Source organism: Pseudomyrmex gracilis, unplaced genomic scaffold, assembly GCF_002006095.1.
Source record: "Pseudomyrmex gracilis isolate BER0280 unplaced genomic scaffold, ASM200609v1 scaffold_0, whole genome shotgun sequence".
NCBI classification, from domain to species: domain Eukaryota; kingdom Metazoa; phylum Arthropoda; class Insecta; order Hymenoptera; family Formicidae; genus Pseudomyrmex; species Pseudomyrmex gracilis.
In genome coordinates this window covers 3709742-3725226 of record NW_018020584.1, presented here as the reverse complement: position 1 = coordinate 3725226, position 15485 = coordinate 3709742, and the positions used below count along the sequence as shown (strand labels likewise).

Here is a 15485-nt window from a genome sequence, read left to right as displayed (position 1 = left end):
TTTCTTCCTTCTCGCTGCCTGACGGAACATTATGAGCGGAGTCGGGACCGTAACCAAAGCCTCGCAAACGTCGGCACCGGAAATGGATTTAATATACCTCTCAAGTCGTGAGAGTTTTCTCTCTCTTTTCTCTATCCAGCCGCTCCTCTTGCAAAATTTCATCCTCGACTAGTGCATTTTCTGGTACAAGAGGTTCGCCAAAATGTTCATGGACAACAAGAATCCTAGTAATAAGCATTCTTACTATTAACCATTTTATGACCGCATTATTACTTTTTGCAGAGTGATATAACAGAGAGAAAATTTCGTGCACAATGTGATGTTTGCAAGCAGTGAATTACAAATGTTAAAATAATAATGTGTAATATAATCAAAATATAATACTAATGAAATAATAACATTATTTGTTAATTAATACGTTTTGAATGATAAAATTTAAATAAAGATACTGATATTACACGAGTCTGAATATAATTAAATTAAAATGTAATTAAAAATTAATATTAAGAGGCAAAAATGTGTGTGCAAACAGATCGTGATACTATCTGATCTGTGCGATGATTTTTTTTTTTTTTAATTTTGTTTGTCAGGTCCGTGCACGGCGTGGAATCTGACGATACACGAGTACCGAAAGGAGGGAGATCCCGCCGGACCCAGATTACACACGTTCTGCTCGAGGGACACGCACAAGAATTTCACTCTGCCGTGGAAAATGAACACCGCAGTGGTTAGGTGAGTTTTCCAATCCTGCGCCCTTCAAACCGATTAAAGCGTAAGTTCGCGACAGATCTTATCTATTACTTACATTTAACGACAGTTTCGCGACATTTTCGAAGCGGGAGATTGTGACACGGTCGGTTGAAATACAACGGCGTTTTGCCGACAAACGCGCGATCGTGCTCTCTCAATCTCCCTCTCTCACTCATGCGCGCGTTACGCGTTCGCGTAAAACCGAGGATTGATGCCCGCGCGATCCGTTACTGTCGTTTTCGCGCAAAGAAATTATCCGCTGATTAACAATCGACCATCGTTCATCTCGGCGTCTTACGCAATGGATGGCAATTCTACTTACAACCGCGGCATTACTCTCGTCCTGTAATCCGCGGGATGTAAAGAAAAATATGCTTAACATGCGGTCTCCTTAGTCGAGATATTTTCTCGCTGGCAGTGATCGATGCGGTTAAATTGAAGAACAAGTTATTTTCATCACACATACTTCAAGTATAATTTTATTTTATAGTAGTTGCACACTTCTGTTTGAAAAATTAAAAAAAAATAAATTATATGTAAAAAATTATTTCTCACTGATTTTGCTAGTGTTTTTGAATATATATATATGTCTGTTCGTCAGTGTGATAAATAGCGCAACCATTTATTAATTAAAATGATTACTATAGGAATCTATATATATTTCGGAGTTACCCCCATCGTTTTGTTTTATATAAAAAAAATATGAATTTTTCTCTTATAAATAAACTATAATATTAATTTAATATTAATAATATGTGACGTAATATTCAGAAAAAAAACAGAAAAGGATAAACTATACCTTTATCAATTTTAGACTCCAGGCGCTCGGAAGAACCGCTCCGCAGTACACGATGAAATGGCGAAGTCAGACGGTGATCGCCAACACTCGCAAGAGCGGGCCATCGCCACCGCCGAACTGGCACGTGGTAGACTCGTCGAGTAAAGCTGAATTGCGAGGACTTACCCTCGTCTTTGTCGTGCTCGCGATTCTGCTTGTGTGACCGTTCGATTGTTGAGACTGAGCAACGCTCGGGGCAAAATGCACGCGTCTACGCACATTACGTTCCTGTTGAGAAATCGAACGAACTATAAAAATGATAATCTCACGTGTACATAAACGTCGAGAACTCGTGTGTCAGTTCTTGTTTTACGTTACTCGATGTAAGATGTTTAAAAGAAGAGAAAAAAAAATCATCACAGTATAATTGATCGAAAGACGGAGAGATTTTGCGAGTTGGTTCGTTGACTACTTTGACTGCGTAATTTTCTCACGAGATAAAAAAAACAATTTTCAACGCAGAAAAGAATATCACATCGCGTGAAGAATAAATTCGGAGAAATTTTTAATGACCCTTGGATCTCTCTATATTTTCACTCTGTACACGCGATCCGATATATTTCACGGTGTGATAGAGTTAACGAATCAGTTTGTTTGATCTTCGATCAAATCGTACATATACGCATATTATACACACACATATATGTCGAAAAAGTAAGAGAAAAGGAGTGATAATCAGCACGTCTAAACGCAATTACTTAGCTCGCACAGTCACAGTCGACTGTTACTTGATCTAAAAAAAAAAAAATGAATGAAATAAATTGTAGCCTCTATATTTTTTACTGTTTGTTCTATTAATTTCTCGATTCTCTAATTTTGTTAACTATTTTTGATTATTTTTCAGAATATTACTGCCGTACGATTCAGTCGTCTTTGAAACGTTCTAGTTTTTGAAACAGTTTATAAATTTAAAGTAGTATTGTTATAAATATTCAATAAAAATCTGTATTGACTTGTACATCGAAATTACAAATCCACTTTTTGAAAAAAATAAATAAATAAATAAATTGTAAGTGCTGCGTTTTTCACAATATTTTTCACAATTTTCATCGTACTTTTGGCCTCTTATATACTGAAGCCAAAGAGAAACGGCATGTGTATATATTATACATATACAAGAAAAAATTAATATGGCAAGAATGCGATGCACGGATTTGAAGTAGCAAGACTTACACGAATCACTTCTCCCTTTCTCTCGCACGCGAATGCCAAATTAAACGTGTAAGAGATTACCAACCACGTAGCGCGACATGTGTACATATAGGTGACAAGCGTCGATAGGATTTGTACAGAAACACGATTAATTGTCTAAGTCTGCGGGTTACTGTAAAGTAAACGATAAGACGTATAATTAATCTTACGCGAATGCGAACGTGAACGAAGAAAGAGTGTTGTATTTTAACGAACGAGCTTCGCGCGTGTGCCGGGGGAGGCACCTCGCGATTTATTGTTATCCGGTTTGGCGGCTGAACGGCTTTTAATTTTTCTTCGTTTTCGAAGAAATTCTCGATTTCTTCTCTTGCTGAGAAGTCCGAGGTAGTAATCCATTTGCTTTTCGCATAATTTTCAAGAAATAAAACGCGCCGATCTGCCGGCAAACTCACAATTGATTATTGAGAAGATATAGAGTGGGAAATAAATGCTAGGTCGTAAAATAAATTATGTACACACTCACCGCCGGTAGAGAATAAGTTGCAGCAGAGATCATGTATTCCAGCTGTATAATAATGCGCGCGCGCGCAAGTGTTTCTACGATTTTTCCATTAATTTTGTAATCGAAGTTCTCGTCACGAGTTCTTTTCTTATGTGTAATCTAATATGTAAAGCAAACGTGTTGGCCTAAGCATGATAATATAGCGTTATTAGTCATGTTTCCGTATTTTCACCGCGAGGACATCTTTTAACCAAAAACGCATTCTTCTATAATGTATATATATTTATTTTTCTCTCTTCCCTACTATAATAATACTCTAGAATAAATTAAAGGAGTATTATTGATACGTTATACTTACCATATCAAGAGTTTTGTCCAAAGAGTTTAGTATATTCATTGCTGTAGATAATATAGATCGATTATTTTTACACCTGTCGTCACTTTTAATCAGCTAAATTCGTGTTTAGCAAGTGAGCGCGAAAAGAGGCACTCGTTAATACGTTGTGTTATAATTATAAGATAAGCAAATTGTACTCTTCGAAAAAAAACCTCGTCAAAACAAATATGAAAGTCCTTATCTAACTTACTTATCGGAAGAATATCGACTGACGCAAATGTGAACGAAATTAACGCATAGCCAATTTATATGAGGAACGTAGATTGTGAGAAGATTACGCGCGAGGAGTTTTTTTGAATTTTTTAAACACGACAAACGTTACGCACCCGTTGTGTTCAATACTTGCGTGTTTATACGTTCTATTATTACTGCGCATCTGTACAATAGCTGGCTTTTTTATTTAACCAGCATACCGGTTTTACGCAAAAAAAAACAAAACAAAAAAAAAACACATGCGACCTACGAAAGAAAAATACGTGTTACATGTATTAGTCGTATATATGAATCACAATAAATAGTCAATTGTTTCATATAAAGTCTAAATAAAGTAAAATGAAACACTACTGAAAGTATCTGTTTTTTTTTTCCACTAACTCAATTCTACGATCAAGAAACACATCAGTGTCCAAATTTCATGCGTCAAGAATATCGTTAATCATTAACGTTAGTTAAAAAAACATAATTTATTCACAAGTAAGTATATATAAGAACGCAATCTACATCCAGTATAACTACAATATTTATATAATAAGACCGTACGTCCAGATATTAGAAATAACATATATATATATCTCACAAGTTAAGTTCTCATTCGAAGATCTTAAAAGTACATAACATTTCTGGTATATCTGACATAAAGAAAAGAGAATATGAGGAGATTGATAACAATATGTGATCAATAATAATAATCAACGATGCATATGGCAGCATAAAAAGTGATATGCTCTTAAGTGACATCGTTTCATTTCTAAGACGCGACACTATGGTATCTAATAATATATATATACATTACGTTATATACTCGATATTACATTAGAAAGGAATAGATATATGTATATATAGTACATAACATATATATGTATATAATTTGTGTATAACGTTTATAACGTTCATAATAATTTCGTATAACGTTTCATATACATATATATATTCGTATACAGACGTAAAACTTTAAAAATCATGAACTTTAAAAATATCAATAAACTCTTAAAACTCCGTAATAACATAGTTGTGGCACGCAGTGTTCAGGTAAAATGCACCTACATCTCATAATATAACACAGTTTGATAAAACTTTATAGTATTTTCAACTATATATATGTTCATCAATATATTAACAACGAATGACAATTGGACATCAACGTGCTAAAAGTCCGTCGTAATATCTGAAGTTTCAAAACACCTTTTCCTATATATGTATATTGTGTGCGATAAAATCGATTGTTCCCTAATTTTGCTCTCTCTGTCAAGTGGTAATATCGCGCTGTTAAATTATCATTAACAATTGTTTCACTAGAAATATCTAATGATACAAACTTCAACAATATATTTTTCTTTTATGAAATTAAGAAAAACCTTGAGCACATCATTACAAAATATTATGTAATTTCATTAACAACGTACATATTTTGTATAACGTTTCATTAACACATATTCACATATATAGAACAAATACTAATTGGTTGTATAATCGGGAACAACATGACACAATGATAGAAAATTTTTTCATGAATTATGAACAGATATATAATCTATATACATACATGTATATTTATATACATGTTAATTAAACAATGTATAACACAGAAAATCTCTTCTGTACAAATTTACAAATGCAGTTTGAATATATATCTCTTCTTAGATTTTAAAAACAGTTTTATAAAAACAAATGAAATGTGCAACACAACCATATCTTCGATAATATAAAATAAAAAATTCTTAACTGTTATAAAACAGCTGATACTATAATCTTTGTTTGATGTACACACTTCAATGTGGATATATATATATTATGTTAAAGCGAAACTATAAGATATATATTATAAACGAACTCTGATCACATAAAAAAGAAATTATCCTAAAAGACAGTGGAATATTACCATATTTCAGTAGATGTGGAGAAGTGTTCTAAGTAATTTATATCTGTTCTATTTCTCTCTTTCTTTGCAATCAGTTAGATACATACGCTTAACTTCTATATATACGTTTAATAAGAATTTTATACACTAGTAAACAAAGTATAATATTTACGGTATATTGGTTCCTCGATGATTGACCGATACGCAGGATTGAAAGCCCTTCTAATAAAAAAACAATGATAATATATGTTATAATGCCCTAAGTGTACTTTACTTTCATTATAATTAGGAACAAAAACCGTAAAAACGCGCCGGGTTATCCGGGTTCAGTGTCTATTCCCGTGTCTTTAAATGCCTATTAAGAACACACAAATATTATCATTACATACTATCTCGGAGTATCAAACTGAGATTCATTCGGAATAACGAAGAAACTACGAAATACGCGTCTTAGGTTTACGTGGGTACATTGTGTAGGACTGCAGAAGCAGAATTCAGGAGGCCCAGCCGTTGTTTCTGCTTCCTTTGCTCCGTCATCTGTTTAAAACAAAAATTACAATTCATCCCATAACAATAGACCTATTGAAATTTTTTTTCAAAAGAAAAACGTCCTTTCTCGAGCACATTTACGCCGAATCTTTGAAGTAAAGGATATTCTAAATTGTCTTACCTGATCACGAAGCTCCGTGAGTTGCTGGGACAAACATTTAACTAATTGCTGCGTAGATTCTAATTGTGATTGCAAACTTCGTAATTCCACCTGTTCCCCTTCGCCTTCGTCCGCCGCTAACGATTTGGCCCGCAATCTCGGGAACCATTCCAGATTACGATCCTGTGAAAGTACATAGAGCTTAAAGACATAAGCATCGCTCAACTTATTCAAGCTCTATGAACTATTACCTTAACCATGGCGTAAACGTATGACTCCGGTCCAGTGAATTCCGTCGGGTCTTTCACTTTCACCAGAACAATGAAGTAGAGATAATGCCACATATTATGTTCGTGTTTTATATGTTCCTCGAAGGAAACTGTCTTGTTGTCGAAAGCTGATCTATTTAGACCTAATGAAAAAAGCGTGAAAGGAAACAATAAATAGTCGTAAAATATATGTTGTATGATATATTCGAAAAATTCATATAATCGATGACATTGACTGACTCGAAAGTAAATACTTACCACAGATGAAGCAAGTATTTTTCAAAATCAATTCCTTTTGTTGCTTTTCCGATCGAAGATCAGCGAATGTGTCGATAATAACACCAAAGATAAGATTCAGAACGATAATTATGACAATGAAGAAGAATAGCAAATCGTATACTACTCTTGCAACAAACAGAGGTTCCTATGAAAAATAACAAATTTTTATTTAAAAAACAAGATACAAATTACATTTATTATAAGGTTAATAATTTGAAACTCACAATACTGGCAGGTGCTCGTAAAATATCTCCAATTCCACCGCCATTTCTCAATCCCTGATTTAACGTAGTAACAATGCACATAACAAGAGAGTCGCAAGCTCGTTCCTTCATCTCTCCACCGACATTGACCAACTCGGTTTTTCTCTTTTGTTGTTCAATCACTAGATTATAAATTTACATTTTAACATGTTACATCTTCGTTTTAATTAAATCGATTTCAACAATTCATATCGATACTTACTTTCGCGAGCGTACTGTGACAATGTCTCTGTTGCTTCACACTTTTCCTTGTCACTAATACTGCAAGCATCCGCAATCTGCTGTTCAACAGACGCTGCAAAAAATTGAAAAACAAATTTTACATTTAAATTAAGAAATTAAATATATGAATTTACACACTAAATATATTGTACAGACTACAAAAGTGAACTTACATATGATTTCCTCATCGACCGGCACGAGAAAATCGTCCTTAAAGAACATATATCCGATAATGGAAAACAAGTAGACTAAAATCAAAGCTAGCACAGCAGTGAGTATAATGGATCTTCCGTTTCGGGTCACCGATTTTATTACATTGAGCAAAGTCTCCTCGCGGTAAACAACGTCGAAAAGCTAAAAGAAGAATGTTGTAATTACCATCACGTGCAATGTACTTACGGTGTATGTATATACGCAGAATATAGAATATGTTACTTACTAAAACCGAGTAGAAAAACGGATGCATAAAAATTCCAAGAACACAAAACATTAGATACATCATGTGATACAAAAGTTCGATATTTGTTATTATTTGTTCTACATTTTTAGTCATAGTACCCTGATTTCCTATAATACTTATGAGATGTACAACTTTTAGTATGATCTGCAACATGATAAATTTAAAACTGTAGAATTCCAAGACTTGACATTGAGCATAAAACTGTAATATATGTTTGCGCAGAACTTTACCGTAACAAAACCGAGTAACCACAACGTCGGTTCTGGACCTACAGAGAAAATCATTCGTAATATCGTTGACGCGACTAACGTGCGTATACCGGATTCTCTTGGCAAAGTAACAACAATAATGGCGGATATAATCATGACGGCCCAAATTAGAGCTGACAAGTGATACTTGAGCTCTAGAAAAATAAAAATAAAGATAGCTCAGTGCGCGCACAAATAAAATATGAATTCGAAATTCATTATTTGTTACAAACTTACCAAACGCAGAATCTACAAACGGATAGAAAAACGCTACAATAAGATTGATAAGAACGACACAATTGAATAAAATGTTACTCCATAGTGACATATAACTGCTCATCCAGAACAACATCGGTTGTCCTACGAATATTAACAAGAAGTAACGTATTAGGAGAATTACCACATGATCACGTGACAAATTCTATTTTAATTTGTTCGATGGACGTACCTCTAAGCTTCTTCTGCCATTTCATTTCGTTAAACATATCTTCCGTCCTTTCGAAGAAATCGGAAACTTTTGATCCTTGGTCGTCCCGTTCGGTCGTGTTCAACACTCTTATTTTTGTGTCCACAGTTATAAGTTCGCAAATCTCCGGGATCGGAAACACAATTTGTTCTAGTGTTCTATCATGTCTGACAATCTGAAATATAAACGTTGTTATTGCGATATTATTGCTTTTACGTAAGAGATATATGTAAGGTTCTTTTATTTAGACACAGTACTTCTATTTGAGCTGTATGAGATGCATAATATTGCAGGGCTTTATTAATTTTCGGATCGGCGTTATTCTGTTCAGATGGTCTCAGCATCGTCGCCAGTTCTTTATTGTGTTGCGCTAATTGATGGCACAGAATATAAATGTTATGTCCGACCTGTAACAGATTGACAAGTATGCATATGAAACGTATACAAAAATTAATCAAGAAAAACAGATAAGAAAAGTTTCTCTACTAAAATTTATCGCTTTCTTACTTCTTTAGGCGACACTCCTTCCTCTCCGATGGTCGAAGAATCGTCGACATCACTGACATCCTGATTCGATTCCTGATGGAAAGCCTTACATGCCACATCCACGAGTTGTTTCGGATTCATATTGTACATAATTCTTTCGGCGTTCTCGCTGTCACCTCTGCTCTCCATAATGGCCAACAATAATTTACTGGCGTTATTCTTTAACTCCAGTACTAAATCCATTCTGGTTTTGCCCAGAGGATTGATATCGTTCAGTATCAACGCTGTTATAATATCTAAACCATTGGACTCGTGCGTAGCGATGCAGTTTTGATTATCGTGACACGGACCTTGACAGTATTCTGTCAACGTTTCCAAAGTTTGATTGATCAGCGCTACATTGTACTCGTTGATGTACAGACCAAGAAGACCCAATCCACCGGTGGTCGAGCCGCATATGCAATCCAGAAACATGAGTGTCTCCGACACCAAGTTGTAATTTGTTTTGTTGTTTTGATTTCGTAAGAAATTCTATACGTGACAAAGTCCAATTTATTAATACTCAACAAAAGTGACGTAATACATAACGCAAATTTGATAAGAACGTACCTGTAATTCTCTGTTGTGATTTTCGCAGAGCAATTGCAAAAAACGCAAAATTGGCTGCATAACTAAAACTTTTGAGCTCAACTGTCCCTCGTCCTTCTCAGCGGAAGCAGTGCCGCTTTTATTCTTATCTAATTTTTCACTTAAATCGTCTAACGCTCCGAGATTCACGTTGTTCGCCATGTCCTCACCCGGTGCGACACCGTTTCTCATGTTTACGTACGCCTGTCCGTTAGACGCCTGATTTAACTCTTCGCGAATTTCGTCAGTTATTACCATTCCATTAGGTTTTACTACGCACATATATATAACGATTGTTTATTTACTGTCTTATTGTATAAGGATATGCGTATAAGTATTTCATTTTATTACTTGATCCACGTTTTCGCGACATTTTGTCCACATCCTTGCCTTCCTTGTCTTCGTGCACTTTGGCTGCCATGTCGGATGTATTCACCGTCACGGTAGCTTTAATTTCTTGCCGAGATTCGTCCATTTTATTGTAAAACACCTATATACATATACACACACGTATAAAACAATACTGTAACGTGAAATTGTGCATTAGAAAATACAAAAAAACTAACGTACCTTGAAGAACGCCTGGCTCAAGTCGCCACTCATTAATTTATTGAATATACTTTTCTGTATAATAGGATTTCCACCTTCCAACAACGCTATACCTAACTCGACGGCTTCGACAAATATACTTGGCGAATGTACGCTCTTAATCACCAATTCGACCACCAAATCCGAAGCACCTTCGCGATCCAGATGCGTCTGTACATCGTGCAACGTTCTGCCAGCACGACTCAATATCTTCGCTATAAGTACGAGTTTTTTGTGAATAAAATATTCGAGCAATAAGATTGCGCCATTCAATATTTTTTACGACTTTTACCTCCTGGACCATGAGTGACAGTCGCGCTACGGGACACGCCAATGTCAACATTCTCCGGTTTCTGCATGAAACTTTTGCCGAAGTAACGCGTCAGAAGATTGTTTCTCAGTGCGTTCCCCTGTGAAAAAAAGAAGTACTTTACATCGACATTCTACTGAGTATTTGAAATCGGGACGATGTACCAATACATAGAGAGTGCACAACATTGATAAAAAAAAAAAAAAGGAAATCTTTTTCGAATAGTAAAAACCATTCTATATCAGAAGTGTAACGTATAAACTTGAATATTATATTTACACAGTCGGTGCTTTATGTGCTTAGAAAAATTCAACAAGATATGTGTGCAAATTGTTTATCGGATGCGTATTGTTTTATTAGATATTGTATATTAATTGACAAAAAAGTTTATATAATTCAAGACAAGATAATGTGACTAAAGTGCAATGTGTAAATAGAAACAAAGTGAAGTTAATATGGTCACAAACAACATTCACATATTTTTATATTAACAATCAACAGATTGTTGATTACATAAAACAAGTTTGACATTTTAACAAATAGTTAAATTGAAGATATATGTTTACGTGAGATCGTATTTATATAAAAAAAAGTGAAAGTTTAGGAGAAAGCACACAAGACTAAACAATGTAGCACTACACATATTTTGGATACGATAATATTTTGACATATTAATGTATTTATATCAAAAAAGTAGGTTTACTGTATAATTAAAAATATTTATCTATATAAGTATTGTAACATTCATGTTATTGGGGAGAAAAACTAATAAAACAAAAAATAAAACAGTCCTCACATAAAATTGCACATTAATAGAGTGTATGTGTGTATACATTTTGATCTATTGTTAAAATTAAATTATGTAAAATATCATTACTCAATATATAATTGTTCAAAACTATCATATTTTTGTATTGGTACATCTCTCTACGTAATTTATTTACATTTTGTGTGTATCTATTTATCTAAAAAAAAAACAAAAACATACAAAAACTTCTTATATTCCTGTTTTATATATTACAATTTTTTGACAACGTAAGTCTTTATCATACACAATTCTTTAGAAATAAATTGTTTTCACAAAAGTATATCGTAAAAGTGTTCAATGCACGGTAAATATAGTAATACAAAATGATGTAACAATTTCCACAAATAATTAGATCACACTGTATTACAATGCACACATTACCGTGAATCAAAATTACTTTTACACATTAATCACATAAATTCTTATACATAGCATGTAATGTAAATTGTGTTTTAATACATATACTCTATTTTTTCTCAAAAATAAAGTTTACGTATATTGTATGAAGATAAAAAGATGGCTTATATTAAGTTGCAAAGTATTACAAATAAAGTAAAAATTATATAATTAGAAATGGATATGTGAGAAGAAAAAACGGAGATAAAAATAAACGTGCATAAATTAAGCGGCATGCATGAAAGATCTACACAACGTACATTATATTTCTCTACTTTACGGAAATTTCACCACACACCATTTACGATCTGATGTGTATATATAACATTTAATGGACAATCACGTAGTCAACAATTACTTGAGTTACACAATTAATCAACTACATTTAGCAACACACGTTTATCATTTCGTTAGCTTTAAAATGATGACATGTAAATTATGATCCATCATGATTTGCTGATCAGAAAAAGAGAAGTTACGGAAAAATAATTATAAATTTTTTTCCTTTCTGATACCCTGTAAGAACGCGTTTTTTTTCTTTTGCTTTTGACAATGCAATAGCATGTAATGTCGTAGCGGTGTTAGATTCGCGCGTCCTAGATCATAAATCCGCGCTCAATCGATTTCTCTTCGGTAATCAAAATCTCGTTTCATATACGTTGTGCCCACATTGTTGTTGTTCTATCTACTTTAATTTTTACCGGATCTTGCTGAATCATTTGTCGATTCTCAGACTGATCATTGGAATCTGTTCCAACCCGTGACTCGCCCATCGTTTCTGACTCCTTCTCTTCCGAGATAACTTCGTTCTTCGTTCGCAGCATGAAAACATCTTTACCTACAGATCTATTCTACCAGACCTACTCACCCGCCGCTAAGACATTTGTAGAGCGTATTTGAGAAATCTTATTAACTTTTATACGTTATAATTCTCGTAATTATGCTGCAAGCCAAATAAATATTCAATCGCGTATTAATCATCTAATGTGCTGTGAGCGCTCAGGCATTCAGCTTTTACGAACGGACACCAAGATACAAAGTTGTGAATGTGACACATGAATATTTCAATCGTTTCCCTCACACACAACGCGAGTGATTCTATATTGACATTCCATGATATTCTTTACGAGAGCTGAATGCCCTTTTTCGCGATGCTGTGTTATCTCCTCTTCGTATGATAAATGATTCGTAACTTCATGCAAAGCGCGATTCCGCGAAACTCACCTTTTCTCCATATTCAGGATCGATAGCCATCATTTCCCTAAGTGTCCTTAAAACTTTTACGCATAATTTCTCTTCCGTCTCTTCTAACAATTTCTCGGTGTGTTTGATTAATCTGTGAAAAAGACGCGGATATGTGTAAGTAAATTTATTTGTTTCAAAAGTTGGGTCACTGTTGTATCGCGCTAAACCTATACCTCTTGATAAAACCACCATTTTCACATCTCTTTCGGGCGTCAGTTGCTGCAGGAAACAGCAATTCGGGCCGGTAGAGAATGTCCACTAACAAGGATAACTCGGACTGCACTAAAGGTTTTAACTGTTCCTCCAAGAGAGAGACTATGTCCTGTAGACCTTCTATAATACTTCGGTCGAGACGCATCAGCTAGATAAAAATAACGTGACAACAACGTGTTAATACATAAACTTTTTCAAAACAATCTAGTAGCTTTTATATACAAGTTGCTTTATATACAATATAAGAGTTCACTCATACAATCTATGCTATAGTGAACTTATCAGAGTTAAATCTGTGAATATATATCATATAATATGCATCTATTTTCTATCTTGTAACATATTTAGCATATTTAATACTTTATTGGAAACATTTTGTTTTTTTGTTTGTACAATAATTACCGTGAAAAAATCAAATAAATTTTATTTTTGTAGTAAGATACGCAGTTGTGTTGTTGCTGTACATTTTCAGCGTGTATGTGCATGTAGCTCTTCTATACAATATAATAAGACACGATACTAATAAACGCTCTTGAAAAGCTATGTAAAGACTATTGTAGTCTGTGTATCCAACAGTACTAATATTAGCACAACCGCACTACATAGCATAACTAAACCAACAAGGTGCTACGCTTCCGTGAGTGACCTTTACCTCATTGTCAGAGCCTTCCTCAGTATAAAGTAGGTCACTCTATGCATTTAAGCAAAATTGTTATATAGTTGCACACGTATATTTGTGTGTTGTAATTTCATCCTATCGTATCTTTGTTTTCGGGAATATCATTGAGAATTACCTGGCTTTGGCTACGTTCAATCTTTGGTTGCTTAGCAGCCTGCAACCACTTGCTGGTCTGTCTACTGAGCATAGCTGCTTTATTGAACATGGAAGCAACTTGGCATTCCAGATCAGTCGGTATGGCAATGCCTCTTCCTTTAGCTAAAAGTGAGAAAGTTCATTTTACGTTACTTGAATACAAACGAACGTATTATTTTTAGAGCAATTTTTTGCAGAAGCTCATGAGGATTATACTTACCTACATCTGACAATGTCCGTATACAATTTTCGACGTTAAATCTCTGTCCGGCATTTAACCATGTACACTGAGATACTTTAAAAGCTGCATGAAGCAACTGAACAAATATAGGTTGCCTTGTCTGTTTCATGAAAAAGTAAATGTAAAAATTAATCGAATTTGTCTATGTTAAAAAAGTAAGAAACGCGCCATCATATTTAGCTATTTATAACAGCTCTCTTTAAGCGTTTTGTAATTTTATATTATACAAACTTTAAGAGTTATAAAACGATAATGATAATTAGATAATTGTTTTTGCAGAACTTATTATTCCAAGTTTATATATTGTTGTTCTCTTACTTATTTATTTAACAATACTGCAAATTTTATTATTATTGTCTACTCTGTACTTTTATTTTTTCTTATTTATATTTAACGTCGTTCTATTCTCTAATGCACTAAAATGTTATTTTGCATAAAAAGAACACACTCATTGCCAAGCGTTTTGAATAAAAAAAAAAACATTATATATATATACAATATATCATGCTATATAGAGTTGTAAACTTTTTTTCGTACGTTAAAGTAATTTGGGAAACACACAGAGAAAAATTATCTTAAGAATAAAGGAAAGAAAATAATAACATCGTGTGGTTAGCACCAGTAGACACAGTTTACAAATGTGCTCGCATCCAACACAATGACAATGAATGTGTTAATTATGCAAACGTGTGTATAATACAGGCGTACGTAAAGAAGAGAATGCAGTTCCTATTTACAACGTAAGTCATTTTGTGCTAAAGCGTTTCTAATAGCCCCAATCGTAAGATATAACGTATATTGTAATATATATCTCTCTCGTAGTATATCTTAATATACTTGTCAACTAAGTTACAATTCTAATTAGTATATAAAAGAGTCACAATTGTTGAATCTTCTTTAAAATTTTCTAAATTTTGTTTTCATATTAATATTTACTTTCTAATTTAATATTTATTTCAATTTTTACATAATATATTGCTCATAGAACATATTATATTGTATATTTTTATAATATAAATATACACAATAGAGTACCCAGCAAACATTTCGGTCACAGAACCATATCCATCTGTGTCCTCAGTAGGATATGGTTTGGTAATCATGTCTGTCAACATGTGAAATGTCAAAATGCGACCAAAATGATGACAGAGTCTGCCACAAGCAAAGCGAAGTCAAATTATCGCC

General features: G+C 33.8%; 2 protein-coding genes across 15 annotated transcripts in view; one reads left to right on the top strand and one right to left on the bottom strand.

Moving 5' to 3' along the window:
* The window catches only part of LOC109863569, a 240012-nt gene extending 235852 nt beyond the window's left edge, over positions 1-4160 (top strand). For all 6 annotated transcript variants that reach the window (XM_020443880.1, XM_020443870.1, XM_020443861.1 and 3 more), the window contains 2 exons: positions 591-732; positions 1565-4160. In XM_020443880.1, the coding sequence (XP_020299469.1) occupies positions 591-732; positions 1565-1751 (329 nt within the window). In that variant the 3' untranslated portion in view covers positions 1752-4160. The remainder of the gene's footprint in view (positions 1-590; positions 733-1564) is intronic.
* Positions 4161-4303: 143 nt separating this feature from the next.
* The window catches only part of LOC109851819 (inositol 1,4,5-trisphosphate receptor), a 39358-nt gene continuing 28176 nt past the window's right edge, over positions 4304-15485 (bottom strand). For 4 of the 9 annotated variants that reach the window (XM_020422290.1, XM_020422323.1, XM_020422306.1 and 1 more), the window contains 23 exons: positions 14280-14400; positions 14040-14182; positions 13898-13936; positions 13206-13393; positions 13012-13123; positions 12489-12596; positions 10566-10683; positions 10256-10488; positions 10037-10175; positions 9668-9957; positions 9080-9589; positions 8830-8979; positions 8555-8747; positions 8344-8466; positions 8089-8261; positions 7838-8002; positions 7572-7752; positions 7379-7471; positions 7138-7298; positions 6893-7058; positions 6617-6777; positions 6387-6548; positions 4304-6253 (listed from right to left, as the gene is read on the bottom strand). In XM_020422290.1, the coding sequence (XP_020277879.1) occupies positions 6173-6253; positions 6387-6548; positions 6617-6777; positions 6893-7058; positions 7138-7298; positions 7379-7471; positions 7572-7752; positions 7838-8002; positions 8089-8261; positions 8344-8466; positions 8555-8747; positions 8830-8979; positions 9080-9589; positions 9668-9957; positions 10037-10175; positions 10256-10488; positions 10566-10683; positions 12489-12596; positions 13012-13123; positions 13206-13393; positions 13898-13936; positions 14040-14182; positions 14280-14400 (3810 nt within the window). In that variant the 3' untranslated portion in view covers positions 4304-6172. The remainder of the gene's footprint in view (positions 6254-6386; positions 6549-6616; positions 6778-6892; positions 7059-7137; positions 7299-7378; positions 7472-7571; positions 7753-7837; positions 8003-8088; positions 8262-8343; positions 8467-8554; positions 8748-8829; positions 8980-9079; positions 9590-9667; positions 9958-10036; positions 10176-10255; positions 10489-10565; positions 10684-12488; positions 12597-13011; positions 13124-13205; positions 13394-13897; positions 13937-14039; positions 14183-14279; positions 14401-15485) is intronic. The other 5 variants (XM_020422314.1, XM_020422341.1, XM_020422351.1 and 2 more) reach the window with 3 other exon arrangements.